Source organism: Babylonia areolata, chromosome 6 (assembly GCF_041734735.1).
Source record: "Babylonia areolata isolate BAREFJ2019XMU chromosome 6, ASM4173473v1, whole genome shotgun sequence".
Lineage (NCBI taxonomy): Eukaryota > Metazoa > Mollusca > Gastropoda > Neogastropoda > Buccinidae > Babylonia > Babylonia areolata.
Window position 1 is genome coordinate 30,376,389 of NC_134881.1, and position 15,000 is coordinate 30,391,388.

A 15,000-nucleotide genomic window follows, 5' to 3' on the forward strand; every position below is an offset into this window, starting at 1 on the left:
CATGCCATATTGGTAAAGATCGATCAATATTCACAGCTGAACTTATTGCTGTTCTTATGGCTTTAAATTATATTCTTGATCTTCCAGTTTGCCTTCTTCAAGTCTTATTTTGTGTTGATTCAAAATCTGTATTATAATTATGCTTTAAACTCATCAAATTGTAAGAACAAGTCCAAAATAATAATAGAAATAAGTCACATTGTACATCTTTGGAATTTGAGAGGAACACATATAACTTTTTGTTGGGTTCCTTCTCACCTTGGTCTCCTGCATAATGAATGGGCTGACAGGGCCTGCAAGAAAAGGTGCAAAACACCAACAGGGAACCACGGACCTTTATGTACATTTGTCTGTACAAGAGGGGTACTCCTTACTAGAAAAAGCATCATGGAGCAAAGTTAGGGAAGTATACCAGCAAAATGGCAAAGTTTTAAATAAAAGTATAAATAATATTCAACAACCGAAATCTGTCAATCGATCAAATACATTCAGTAATTTATTCAGATTAAGGCAAATTCAGGCATTATCAAACAGGATAAAGCTGAACGCTTTTATAACAAAGTTCAGCAGAGATGTTAAATGCATATGTGGAGAATCTATTTCAAGCAAACACATACTCTTTGAATGTCAGAGTCTGAAATCGTTTTTACCAGACTTCTCGGAAAATTCTTTTGAATGTATTTTTGACAATTTCAAGATGTTATCTGCTATTGCAGAAGGTTTGCTGCATAGTCCAATTGGACATTTGTTATAGTTACAGTTGTTTGATGTTAGCGTTTCCTTCTATATTGTGCCTTTGTCTCCCCTTTTAATGTCTTATTTTTTCCAGTGCTCTGTATCTTTCCCCACCTCCACCCGCCACACACATAATTTTATGCGCACACACACATACATACGTATCATTCATCACCCTCTGCCCAATACCGTTCCCACCTCCACGCTCCGCCCTCCCCCCCCCCCCCTTTTTTTTTTCTCCGTCTAATATCACTTGAAGCAGAAGACAAACTGAAGACTACTACTACTGCTACTACACACACACACACACACACACACACACACACACACACACACACACACACGGCATAAACACATCGAAACACACATTCACATACGACGGACAGCGAACCTTTGTGATAAGGAACCCCTACTGAGCGAGCCCTTGTGATGGAACCCTACAGGGCACTGAAGCGTGGGTGGGAGGGTGTGCCATGCAGTGTTGTTCTCCCGTCAGGTCTTCCTGACAGTGGAGTCACTCGCGACTGACGACGATTTCGTCGAGTCAAACGGCCTTAATTAAGGTCAACTTGTTTCGTGCTGTGGTGGGTACAGGCCTGCTAGTGCCTGAACGCAGAAGATCAAATACGCACGTTAAAGATCCTGTGATTCATGTCAGCGTTCGGTGGGTTATGGAAACAAGAACATACCCAGCATGCACACCCCCGAAAGCGGAGTATGGCTGCCTACATGGCGGGGTAAAAACGGTCATACACGTAAAAGCCCACTCGTGTGCATACGAGTGAACGTGGGAGTTGCAGCCCACGAACGAAGAAGAAGGTGGTGGGGTTTGTTGTGTTGTAGGATCATGTTTGGTGGTTCGGTTTGTTGTGTTGTAGGCTGTCATATATGTTGTTTGGTGGTTTGGTTTGTTGTGTTGTATACGGTCATATATGTTGTTTGGTGGTTTGGTTTGTTGTGTTGTAGGGTCATATATGTTGTTTGGTGGTTTGGTTTGTTGTGTTGTAGGATCATGTTTGGTGGTTTGGTTTGTTGTGTTGTATACTGTCATATATGTTGTTTGGTGGTTTGGTTTGTTGTGTTGTAGGGTCATATATGTTGTTTGGTGGTGGGGTTTGTTGTGTTGTGGGGTCATATATGTTGTTTGGTGGTGGGGTTTGTTGTGGGGTCATATATGTTGTTTAGTGGTGGGGTTTGTTGTGTTGTGGGGTCATATATGTTGTTTAGTGGTGGGGTTTGTTGTGTTGTGGGGTCATATATGTTGTTTGGTGGTTTGGTTTGTTGTGTTGTAGGGTCATATATGTTGTTTGGTGGTGGGGTTTGTTGTGTTGTGGGGTCATATATGTTGTTAAGTGGTGGGGTTTGTTGTGTTGTGGGGTCATATATGTTGTTTGGTGGTGGGGTTTGTTGTGTTGTGGGGTCATATATATTGTTTAGTGGTGGGGTTTGTTGTGTTGTGGGGTCATATATGTTGTTTAGTGGTGGGGTTTGTTGTGTTGTGGGGTCATATATGTTGTTTAGTGGTGGGGTTTGTTGTGTTGTGGGGTCACATATGTTGTTGGTGGTGGGGGGTTTCTTGTGTTGTGGGGTCATATGTTGTTTAGTGGTTTGGTTTGTTGTGTTGTGGGGTCACATATGTTGTTTGGTAGTAGGGTTTGCTGTGTTCTGGTGTCATATAATATGTTGTTTGGTGGTGGGGGAAGTTTTGTTGTGTTGTGGGTCATATATGTTGTTTGGTGGTGGGGGTGGGGAGGATGGGGGGTTAATTCTGTGTGATTTGTTCTTCCATCGGGATTGTAGTTCTGTGTTGTCTGGGGTGTCGTTTGCTTTTTTTTTTTCTTTTTTTTTTTTTTTAGGGGGGTTGTGGTGGCATGGCCTGTAGGGTTGGGTGTTGTTCTAAAGAGGTTGTGTTTGGTTGTTCTGTGGGGTCGTCTGTTTGTTGTGTTGTGGTCGTTGTGTTGTGTTGTGGTAGTGTTGAAGTGGGGTTTTGTGGGGGGGGGGGGGGGGGGGGGGGGGGGGGGGGGGGGGGGGGGGGGGGGTGGGGGGGGGGGGGGGGTTTGGTTTGTTGTTTTGTGTGGGCTGTGTGTATTTGCTGCTGTCTTTTATTTAGTTGTTGTGTGGTGGTGGTGGTGGTTGTGGTGATGGTGGTGGTGGTGGTGGTGGTGGTGATGGTGGTGGTGGTGGTGATGGTGTTGGTAGTAGTGTCGTGGGGTTGGTGGTGGCGGCGGTTGTTGTTGTGGGGGTGGTGGTGGTGGTAGCTTGTAGTGGTGGTGGTGCTGGTGGTGGTGGCGATGATGTTTGTGGTGTTGTTGTAGTTGGTGGTGGTGGTGGTGTTAGTGATGGTGGTGTTGGTGTTAGTGGTTTTGTGGGGTTGGAGGCAAAGCAGATAACAGTCCGGGAAAAGGAAGACCTGGGGCCTTATGCACGACGCGCGCCTACCGTTTAGGCGTGCGACTAAATGACGTATTTCCGGTAATCCGAGCAAAGTCGGTATGCATGACCCATGCCCGGCATTTAGTCGCTTGTTTAGACGCGCCTAACATAGGCGCGTTGAGAGGGTGGTCTAGGCTGCGACTAAACATGGCTGCCTTCGTTTACTTTCAGTTTCGCAATCGTCGAATGCTGAGAAGAAACAGACTTTTTCGAGACAGAACACATCCTTTGGAAGTGTTTGATGATGTAGAAGTTCTAAGAAAGTTCAGGTTGCCTCGACAAGCCATTCTTGACTTGACGGACTCGGTGGCTGACGAATTACAGTATTATTACCGAAGGCGTGGGTCGCTCACTCCAGTTTTGCAAGTGTGCCTTGCTTTGCGTTTCTACGCCACAGGGACTTTTCAGGATGTTGTGGCTGAAATGATAGGTGTGGATCAGTCCACAGTGTCTAGAACTATTTCGCGAGTGACGGACACATTTTTAACACAGCTGAATCAGTACGTGAGGATGCCAGATGAGAGGGAAGCTGAAGACACAAAAGTGAAATTTTACCTGATGCAACGCATCCCCAATGTTGTTGGATGCATTGACGGAACACATGTGCGCATCCAGGCTCCATCCGAAAACGAGCATGAGTTCGTGAACAGGAAGAACTTTCATTCAATAAATGTACAGGTAAGCACTGTGTGTGTATATTTGTGTGTACTGTGTGTGTGTGTGTGTGTGTGTGTGTGTGCAATCAATGTGTTTGATTTTGCTAAGTACTTATTCTCTGCAATGATCTGATTATATCTAACAATGTTTCTATTTCTCAGTAATTTGTGTCATTATTATAATACATTGCTACATGCTAGTTTCCTTTTAACCTGGTATTGGGCATATATGTGTTTGAGTGTGTGTGTTTGAACACAGATGTATTGTGTTGTTGGCCTCTTAGTCTTACTTATAATTTTATTGTTATTTTTATCACCCCATGTTTGTGTATGCATGAATGTGGGCATGTTTAGGTGCATGTGTGTGTGGTCGCGCTCTTGTGTGTGTGTGTGTGTGTGTGTGTGTGTGCTTGCTTGAAAGTGTAGGAATTAGCCTGTGAAATATTTGTAAAATTTTATATGATTCAATGCAGAGCTGTGTGTATGATTACTTCACATTAATTTTATAGTGTTATGTTTTTGAGGTTGTGTTCTTGCTTTTATTCGTTTAAGGTCACATGCCACAAGATGAATTTATATGGTTTGATAAATATTCAACTAATGTAGTAATGATCAGCTTTTTACTAAAGCCCTGGTTAAGGTGTATATCAGATACCAATATGAAGAAATTGATGGTCTGGCAGAAAAGGAAGTCTCATGTACTGCTGTGATGATAGAAAACAGACAGTATTTCAAAAGCATTTAAAATGGACTATTATTGTCTTGTGATATAAGATTGTGTTTTCAAAATTCTAGATAATCAAAATACAGTAGAGTACTAAAACCCTGTTAACTCAAACGCAGTAGGGACTGACTTTGAGATTTGAGCTAACAGGGTATTTGAGTAAAAGGTGCTTTCGAAAAGATTAAACTTAAACAGCAAAAATCGGGACCCAGAAACTTATTTTGAACAACAAAGTGATTTTTGGTAAGGGTTGATTGAGCAAACAGGGTTTTACTGTACTTTATATGTCTCTGTAATCTTAAGGAATGTTTGTAGCACCACCATATGGCATACAACAAAAATCATAATTAATAAACATAGAATTTAATTACAATAATCAACATTAATAGGCATACAATGTTCACCCCAACATTCATATATTTACTCACACACACAGACATTTATGCACACACATACATACCACATGCAAACACACACACAAAGAGAAAACCAGACATGCACTCACACACATATGCACACTCATAAATCATCAGACAAGATACAGACTCAGTCAGGCATTGTTTGCAATTGAAGATTATTTTATTACAGATTGAAAATATACAGATACATAAACTACCTATTCATTCTACCACCAATCATTTTCGTCACCAAAAACCCTGTTAACTATGATTGAGAAACAAACAAAAAACTGTTTACAGTACATCACTACATGTACTGACTTGAGACAGTGTCAGCTGTATAACAGTATATATATTGAAACATCACACAAGCACAATAACACATATCCTAAAAGACACAGACATCCTACAAATACAGTACAAAGACTTGAGACAGAGAATGACACAAAGATTAAACAAAGACATAGACATCCTACTATCATGAAAATAATGTATGTCTATTTCAAGTATTTGTACATGTGTTTCAGGTGGTCTGTGACGCTGACCTGAAATTCATCAATGTGGTGGCAAGATGGCCTGGCTCCGTACATGATTCTCGAATCCTGAGACAGTCGCACCTGTTTGCTGACTTTGAAGGACCTACGCCTTCAGTCGATGGTGTGCTTCTTGGTGACAGCGGCTACATGCTTCGACCATGGCTACTGACCCCAGTGCTTCATCCCACAACACGAGAAGAAAGACGCTACAACTTTGCACACAGCTCTACACGCACTACCATTGAACGCTGCATTGGTGTGGCCAAGCAAAGATGGCAGTGTCTCCGTGTTGGTCTGCGTGTGAAACCAGAGAAGGCTTGCAAGATTATTGCCGTCTGCTTCATGCTGCACAATCGGGCAAGACTTCTCAACATCCCCGATGTAGCAGACGTGGCAGATGACCAAGACGTGGCAGATGACCATGATGTCCCAAACAATGATCCTGACTTTGATGGTGAAGTGGCCGAACGACCAGCAGTGGGTGAACGAGCACGTGTTGCAGCAGGACAAGCAGCAAGACGCAGAATCATCAATGGTCTGGTATAACAAGACAAGGCCTATACATCTAAGGTCCGTGCGTGTGCACAAGCATATCATCGTGCAAGCACATTAAGTCCCACCCCACCTTTCAGAAAGAATGACAAACAAAAGGTAAAATCACATGGAAACAAATCGCAAGACGTGACGAACAAAATGCATGTCGCAGTGGAGATGGATGACACAAAAACAAAGCTTGAACAGCGCATTGGGTGAAGAACAGCCATCAGCAATTAATGAAATGACATTAAAATGGATTGCCAAGAAATTAATACAAATATTATAATGTACACAATCATGTCAACATTTTTATCATACTAAATAGCGAAAAAAAAAAAAATATATATATATAGGAAGGTACTGGATACATGTGTCTACACAGAGAGACAGGGAATGGGAGAGTGAAAACAGTTGTAGGGCCTATTATTGATTTTGCTGGTGGGCTCTCAGTTGGGCGATTTCCAAATCAGTTTTTATTTTGAGAGCCTCGCACAGAGCTTGCTTAGCTTTGTTCTTTTCTACTTGTGACCTGTTTTTTTCTATTGCTGACTTTAGCCACTCTGCTGTCAGTATAGACTCCTCGTCTTCCATGAATTGGATAAATGAAGTACTAATTTTCCGTTTCTTTGTAGGCTGTGCAGAAGTGTGTGCAGGCATGGGTCTGTCTGCTTCAGCTTGCTGCACATGTGATGGTGTAGGTGTCGATGCCTTGTTGTAGGATGTAGAAAGTGCAGATGTGAATGATGCAGATGGTGTAGATGTAGGTGTTGATGCCCTGTATGATGCAGATGGTGTAGGTGCAGGTGCATCAAGGAGTTCCCAGGCCATTGCTGAATCATTGGCAGTTCCTTCGAGGGTCTCCTCCCCTGTAACAAAAATAACATGTTGTATTAGATGTGTTTAACAATTAAGCAACATTAATCAATATTTCTGCCAATATCATACACAGGCTTCCCCCTCCTCACCGATAAGGCTGGGTGCTCCACGACCTGCAAATGAGGAATTAATGAAAAAAACCCTCAGTGTCTGGAGAGTAAATGTGGATACGATTGTCATAATGTGGAGTATGAAATAGGGGTAATGTTTCTTTCCCCTAAGCAGATGTTGCTCCCTGCAAACTTGCATGCTTTGAAAATGCTGGGCAGTCCCGTCAACTTCTGTCTGGAGCTGTATTCTCATGGCCACCATCACCTCCAAAAGAATGTGTAGTGTGCTCACGAACAAATAAAAATAATGTTGCCGATATCTTTATAGTTCAAGAAATATGATTTTGTATAGACTAAGAAATTTCTTCCTTAGCACCCTTGTCACAGAAAACAAATAGCAAATGCCTAATTCTGCAGTACTGCGTTGTACAGTACAAACCTATGGCATATGATACATATACATGTATAAAATATGTGCTCTGTGTATGTGTGTGTGTGTGTGTGAGTGTTGATTGCTCTGTGTGTGTATTGGTGGGTAAACATGTGGAGTATTAATGTTATTATTTATATATATTATTATATGTTGTGTGGCACCACAATCATTTTTATTTTCTCAATGTGGATGGAGCTACTGGTTGTCAAACTAATTGTAATGATGTTATTCTTACTTATACATGGCTGTCTGTTTCTATGTCTCTCTACCTCTCTCTTTTATTGAAATGCAAGGTATCATATTTGTTACAAATACCTTCATTATCTGTAGCCGGCGCTGCATTGATTCTGGCAGGCAATGACTTGACAACCCCTGCAAAAAAACAAAACAATGATATATGGTGTTACATAATAATCATACTGCAACATAAGTGCAAGTGTATTAACATACGCATAAAAGAAGGGAAATGTTTCAAGTATATGGTGCTTATGATATGAAAATTGAATACATTCAAACAATATTAATAATGAGTCCTATAAGATAAGAAAAAAATTAAAACAGCTTCAGACCACATACACCATTACATTAAGGTGACACAAAAAAATGAAAGAAGAAGCAAATAATACTTTGTTAGAGTTAATACATGTTCAAGTGTACTATCTTGCCTGATATATAAGTGAGTCTGAGTGCATATGTGTCATTGAATGTGTGTACTGTGTGTGCGTGCATGTGTGTATGCATATGTGTCTGTGTATGTAGATGTTGGGGGCAGGGTGAGGGGGGGGGGGGGTGCAGATACATGATTACTAGTCTCACATGGCTTACACTGTTCCTTTAAACAGTTTTATTTTACAGTTAATACAATTATTTTCAAAAATAATTATTGTTAGAGTTAAAACCTGTTTAAGTGTGTATCTTGCCAGATGATATATGAGTGAACCTGTTTAAATGTATCTGATCTTGCCTGATGATATATTATATGAGTGCGTGTGTGTATCTATGGATGCATGTATGTATGTGTGCATGTTTATGTATAATATACTATAAATGCGTGTGTGTGTTATCACAAAGGCCTAATTTTGAGGAAATAATGCCTAGGTGAAAAATATGTGCTTTGTATGTGTGTGTTGTGTAGAAAGTGTGTGTACATGGTGTGTGTGGGTTCACATGTGTAATAATTATTTTTGCTTATATGTAATGTTGTTCTGTTTATATTGTCATGTGGCACCACAAAAATTTTTCTTCACAATGTGGATGGAGCTATTGGTAGTCGAAATGATTTCAGTTATATTGTTATTCAAATATTTACCTTCATCTTTTTTAGCTGATGGTGCAGTGATACCAGCAGGCAACGACTCGGCAACATCTGCAAAAGTAAAGTAGTAGTAGTAGTAGGGAAGGGGACCAAATAACCGCGAGGCTTTATGCAGTCCCATCAGAAATATTTTGTAAATTACATATATTAGTTTGTCTAGGGTCATGAATGGTGCAATTTTCCTAATATCTTAGTCCTAGCTTCTAAATAATTATTTAAATTTTGCATTTTCATCAAGACGATTTTCCCTGGGGCCAAGGTTACTGTGATTGTTGACTTTAGCCTTAACTCTCAGGGTACATTAAAATGTTGTCACTGCAATGCAGATGTTTTGTGGGGACTATCTACAGCAATGATAAGCTCCTTGCATAACAACTTGCACCCTCTGGATACAGAGGGAAAATCCCCTGAAGTCGAGTGTGGCTGCCTACATGGCGGCCGCAGGGTAAATGAAAACTGTCGTACATGTAATCCTCTCACCCTTTGCATTTATAAGGTGACCCTGGGAGTGTTCAGCCCAGGAACGTAACAACAACAACAAATCAAGACGATTTTTTAATGTTTAAATTGGGTGCACATTTTATGTGCTCAGACAATTCATTCCAATTATTAGCAACTTTGTTAGTCGAACAGTTTTTTCTTGTGTTTGTACGACAGTGCTTAATATAAATTTTAACAACAGTCCTTCTTGTACTTTTTTTTTTGTAGTATCATAGTAGGGTAAAATTATCCCACGATAAATCTGTAATTTTGTGTAAAACCATGAAAACTTATACATGTCTCAATAAGATCCCCTCGAATTCTCTCTCCTTTCAGAGAATGTATTTTAAGGTATGATAGTCTCTCACAAAAAGTCTGCATTTTTTAACAAGCCTTGTAGCCCTACGCTGAACTCTTTCAATGGCTTTCGACTGATATTGATATTTAGCCTTTATGGACACCATATAGCATTACCATATTCCAAGTGTAGTCTAACCAGCGCTTTATATAATTTATTAAATATATTAAGATCAATATGAATAAATGTCCTTTTAGTAAGTCATTTGCTTTGCTTATGCTTTCTTGGATGTGCCTATCAAAAGACATATATGATATAAACAGTGACATGGTATTACATAATAATTATTCTGCAAGTTTAACTATTATGAATATGAGGATGGAAATGTTTGTCATTTTGTGGTTCTGAAATGAAATATTTGTCATTTTGTGGTTCTAAGATGGAAATTGATTACATTTGTACAATAAAACAGCTTCAAACTGCACACGTGTGCATGTGTGGGTGCATGCATGTATGCATATTAGATTGTGTGACATATGTCTGCTGTGTGTCTGTCTGTATGATTCTTGGAGAAGGGAGGGGGGGGGGGGGTGATTTTGTGTCTATGTGGTTGTTGAGGGATGGCACATACATCATTATTAGTCTCACATGGTTTACACAAGTTTACACTACTTTTTTTTTTTATACTTACCATTAATATTTGTGACAATAATTATTGGTACAGTTAATAGATGTTAAGTTTGTATCTTGACTGATCCATGCTCAGACTAGATACCGGTTTAAACTCTAATTCAGGCTAATCGGAAGTAATGTGACTTTCCTGATATCACACCACCACTCATCCATTGCCGTGCTTCGTCTTCCAGCTTGGGACTATCAATAATGTTTTTACAATTAAAAGAAAAAAAAACCACCCACCTGTAATACCGCTGACTAGGCTGGTATTCTCCCCAAGGATCTGTGCTATCAGCTCGTCATACGGGGTGGTTGGTGCCGGCTTGCCTCCTCCAGTCTGGCTTGCATGGTTTTTGTGATGCAGAAAAGTGGATTTTACATCCCTCCATCGTTTTTTGCACGCACGTGCATCGCGATTCTGCCCAGCAGTCGCGTTAACTTTATTAACTATACTCGCCCAAAGTCTGTTCTTTTGGGCGAGAGTGATCGCATTGCTCAGCTTGGAAAACAACATTTCCTGCCCTATGGCTATCTCGCCAAGCAAGGCAAGAGTTTCCTTTTCTCCCCAATTCGACGATCGCTTGCTTTCGGCCATGTTCTCTTTACAACTACCGCGCAGGCGCAAAGGGGGGGTTTCCCCAAGTTTGTGAATGACGTCACTGAAGTTGGTTGGCCTAGGCAGTCGCGGGGCAAGTTACGGATGGTGCATAGCGACTTGGCCCAGCTCAGTCACGCGACTAGGTAGGCGCGTCTAAAACTTAGGCTGCGCCTAGCACAGGTAAAAGGCCCCACGCCGGTGTCTCCAATATATGACAAACACTGCCACCAAACCCTCTCACGCTGTCTGTGGCGCGGTTTGTGCTGTGGTGTGCGTTCCCAAAAGCTCACCGGTAGCGCATTGGTTTTGTAATCGCTTGCGGGGTGCGCAGGTTTTGAGGTTCTTTTCCAGTCTCTAGTCAACTGTTCTCCCGTTGCGACATTCATATTGCTGTCATCTTTCGTTCTCCCTGCTGTAGACAGCTCTGTGTGTTCACTGTGTCGTCACAGACTACAACAATGGAAGTAAGTCATTTGTTTGGTTCTTCTTTGTTTCCGATCCACCTGCAGGGCACTTTCTCTTTCATTTGCAAGAGGCGGTAGTCTCTCTCTCTCTCTCTCTATATATATATATCCATGAGACAAAAATCACATGTAAACACAAGTCAAACTAGCTAAGGCGAACAAGAAATTTAAAAGCAAATTCTCTGTGTCTACATTTTCACCGTCTGATTTCATTGACTGTTACTCACGGTGCCATTTGCATTGCTTGGTTCTAACTTTTTGACAGTTACACGTGACTAAATGCCTACGGTTGACCGAACTACGCCATTGGTCAGTTCCGCTGATACTACACACAGTTAGTAGCGGGTTACGACCATACTAGGCTCTTCCGTCCGAGCAATGCAACTGGCTCCAGATCTGTGTACTTAAAGAAATGAAAAAATGTGACTTGAAATGTCTGTAATGTTGCACTGACCCCACTGACCTATAAACATGGACTGGGAATGCCGCTGTGTGCGCCTTGCAGTCACTTGACGCCAACCAGAGGCACTAAACTTAGCGAGATGAATCACTCAGCGCTTCGCGTGAAGCCGCCGCGCGAGCAGCTCTCGCCCGGAAATAGTATGCGCCCTCAAGCGGCCAGACAGTTACGGCAGCAGAGGAAATGGCTTGGTGTTCTGCTGTAAACTGCAAAAACTCGCGCAAAAAAGGATGGACATTGTTCCGATTTCCCAAAGATGAAGACAGGTAAGCGTTTCATGATTTTGTTTAATGAAGTATCGTGTTGATATGGACATTTATGTCGTTATTACATTCGTTAATCAGAGCTTTGTTTAGCCGAGTGTGCAAAGTGAAAGTAGTTTTCAGCAAAACCGAAAGTAGAGCTGTGAAAGGTATCCGTGACGTTTTGTGATTGTGACTTTGGGTCTGGGACAGACAACATTAGAGCGGCATCAAAACTGAACCCAAAATAAGGCACTGTTTTAGTGATTAGAACCATAGTGATGCATTGATATAATTATGCAACACTGAATGTGTTGCTATGGTTGTAGTGTAGTGGTTATGGTAGACTGCTCAGCTAGCAGTCATAGTAATAGTAATCACTACTTGCAGTAGACGCCAGTCAAATCTTTCTAGTAATCAGTAATCACTCAGTTTAGCAGGAATGGCAGTAATAGTAGAAGCAGTTGCAGGAGCAGCAGCAACAGCAGCAGTAGTAGCAGCACCAGCTTTGTCATCATCATCATCATCTTCATCATCATCAGTAGTAGTTGTTGTTGTCGTGGTAGTAGTAATAGTACTGAGAAGGATGAAGAGAACAACTGAGGATGAAATGATACCAGTTTCTATAAATTGAAAACTGAATGAAAATAAATATTGAAATGCTATATTGCTTTTTTTGTACAGATGCAAAAAGTGGGTTCAGAACACCAGGCGAGCTGATCTACAGGGAAAAACCAGCGAGTACCTGTACACTAACTGCAAACTTTGCTCTGAACATTTTGAGCCAAATCAGTTTATGAAACCCAGTGCGGAAAAATTGAGTCGTGTGTGGAATGCTGTCCCCACATTGTTCAACATTCCAAATCCACCACCTAAAGTCACAACAAAAAGAAAAATGCCCTGTCGACAGGATCACCCTGCAAGTTCCAAAAAAGCCAGAACCAGCCATGAATCACAGGAAAAAGCAGGTAATTTAATTTACTGTATATATTTGTATGTTTTTAAATTGCTGTAGCTTTTATATGTACAAGTATTTTGATATAATTATATCAGACTTGTTATCTCTGCGATAATATTATTTAGAACTGTGTATATCACATTGTGTGGGGTGTGGATGAGGAGAGTGAAAAGATAAAACATAAATGAACATATATGTCATTATTTCTGTCGCCTTGTCAGTGTGTGTCTCTCTCTCTCTCTCTCTCTCTCTCTCTCTCTCTTTGCTGTATCTCTTTTAAAACCTATGGAGAATCTGCAAAATTATGTCGATAACCCACGTATTTATTTTGGGGGACATGCCGCAGACAGTCAACATACGCACATGCTTTTTCTGTGTTGCTTCTCCTTTGCGCCTGGCTGCTATCTACTGTCTGGGGGAAGGGAGAGGGTGGTGAGGGACGCGGCGCGCCGCGAGCGAGCGAGGCTTCAGTTTTGCACATAGGGGAAAGAAGGGAGTGTGCCCTCTCCCTCATTCTACACTCTCTGCGCCAACTGAGCGAGCGAGCCGCGGCCATTTTGGACACCTCTTATGGATACTTGTCTAATCCTACCTCAGTCTTGAAAAGACTGTGCGTGCGCCCGCGTGTGTGTTTACGCGCGTCTGAGTGCCTGTTTGTGTTTGTATGCATGCATGCATGCGTGTGTGTGTGACTGTCTGTGTGTGTGTGACTATGTGTGTGTGTGACTGTGTGTGTGTGTGTGTGTGTGAGCTTCAAAATGAGTCACGGCAGAGGATGGAGGTAAGAAAAAGTATAACGGGAATATATTCATATTTTTATTGTGTTCTCGCATTATAATATATACAGTCCCCCCCCCCCACCCCTCCCACACACACAGTCACACACACACATATACACACACAGTCACAAACACAGAGTCACACACACACAGACGCACGCACACGCATGCACACACGCGCGCGCGCGCGTTCACACACAAACAGACACAAAATTTCCAATTATAATATTTGACCATCAAAAAAATTGACCAAATTTCAGTTCAGTGAATTAACTGTCAGAAAAATATCTTTTTTTTCTAATTTGCATGTTTCCTAAATAACTGTAGCAAAGGAATGTGTAATAAGATGACAACAAACAAACGAAATCTCCAGTCTTCAGATGACAACAAACGAAATCTTTTCGCAAAACCTTTTTCTAAAAAAAAAATACACATACTTCTCAAGAGTATTATAACATTACACTCAAAGAAAAAATGCGATTCAGAGTCAATTTCATAAATGCACATAGGACAAGGAATTTTCGACATACATCAGTACAAAGAACCAAAACAGAATCAGACAGCACAAGTCAAACAGAACAAGTTCGAGCCCCAACCTTATGTCATGGGTATGCACCATGAAAACGGATGACTGTGTGTATGTTCTTCTGGGTAAAGGACGCCATAGAAGGCACAGTGAATTAACAGATTGTAGCATCACAATGTACCAGAAAGATTGACACAAGGTGAAGAATTGTCAGGTGCATTTGCACATGCATGTCTCTAGGACAGACGTTACTGGTTTTTGAAGAGAACAAGTTTGTTCATTTGCTTTCTAATATATTTTCCCGTGATGAGAGAATTGTGTTGTTTGGCAACACTTGTTCCAGGGGCCCCCGTTTCAGGTTGGGACGATGTAGATGAAGATGGAGATGAAGACATGGGCATCGACGACTCAGTTGTCAAGTTTCTTGAATCTGGATTTTTCCGTGGTTTCACCTCCTGAAACAGAGTTATGACCAGTTATGATTTCTATACAATGATATAGTGTCTACAAATTACTTTAAAACTGAAACATACCACTAGAACCACTAAAATGTTCCATCTTTAAACAGCTGTTTTTAGAGCTCGTCTGTGTTTATTGACATGTGTGTATCGTCAAAGCAGGATGATGATAATAAAATTTATTGCTTAGGATCCCCCAATCCATTCCGTCCTCGCTCTTCCCTCCCTCCTCCCACCACCCACACAAACACAATTATGCATGCATACACATGAACACACACACACACACGCGCGCGTGTGCACACGCACACATGCACGGACAATCACACAGTGACACACACACACACACACACACACACACACACACAC

At 41.3% G+C, this 15,000-nt stretch overlaps 2 protein-coding genes and 1 long non-coding RNA gene across 3 annotated transcripts in view; 1 reads left to right on the top strand and 2 right to left on the bottom strand.

Annotated features, from left to right (window-relative positions):
* Positions 1–15,000, top strand: part of LOC143282919 (uncharacterized) — a 28,743-nt gene that overhangs the window by 6,697 nt on the left and 7,046 nt on the right. The window lies entirely within an intron of this gene.
* Positions 6,443–10,912, bottom strand: LOC143282916 (uncharacterized). Its single transcript, XM_076588802.1, has 4 exons — positions 10,390–10,912; positions 8,688–8,744; positions 7,694–7,750; positions 6,443–6,885 (listed from the first exon to the last, which is right to left on the bottom strand). The coding sequence occupies exons 1-4, from the start codon at positions 10,739–10,741 to the stop codon at positions 6,443–6,445; spliced, it is 909 nt and encodes a 302-aa protein (XP_076444917.1). The 5' UTR covers positions 10,742–10,912.
* LOC143283362 (uncharacterized) overlaps positions 14,016–15,000 on the bottom strand; it is a 1,969-nt gene continuing 984 nt past the window's right edge. The window contains exon 3 of the long non-coding RNA XR_013055392.1: positions 14,016–14,628. This is a non-coding gene — a long non-coding RNA (uncharacterized LOC143283362). The remainder of the gene's footprint in view (positions 14,629–15,000) is intronic.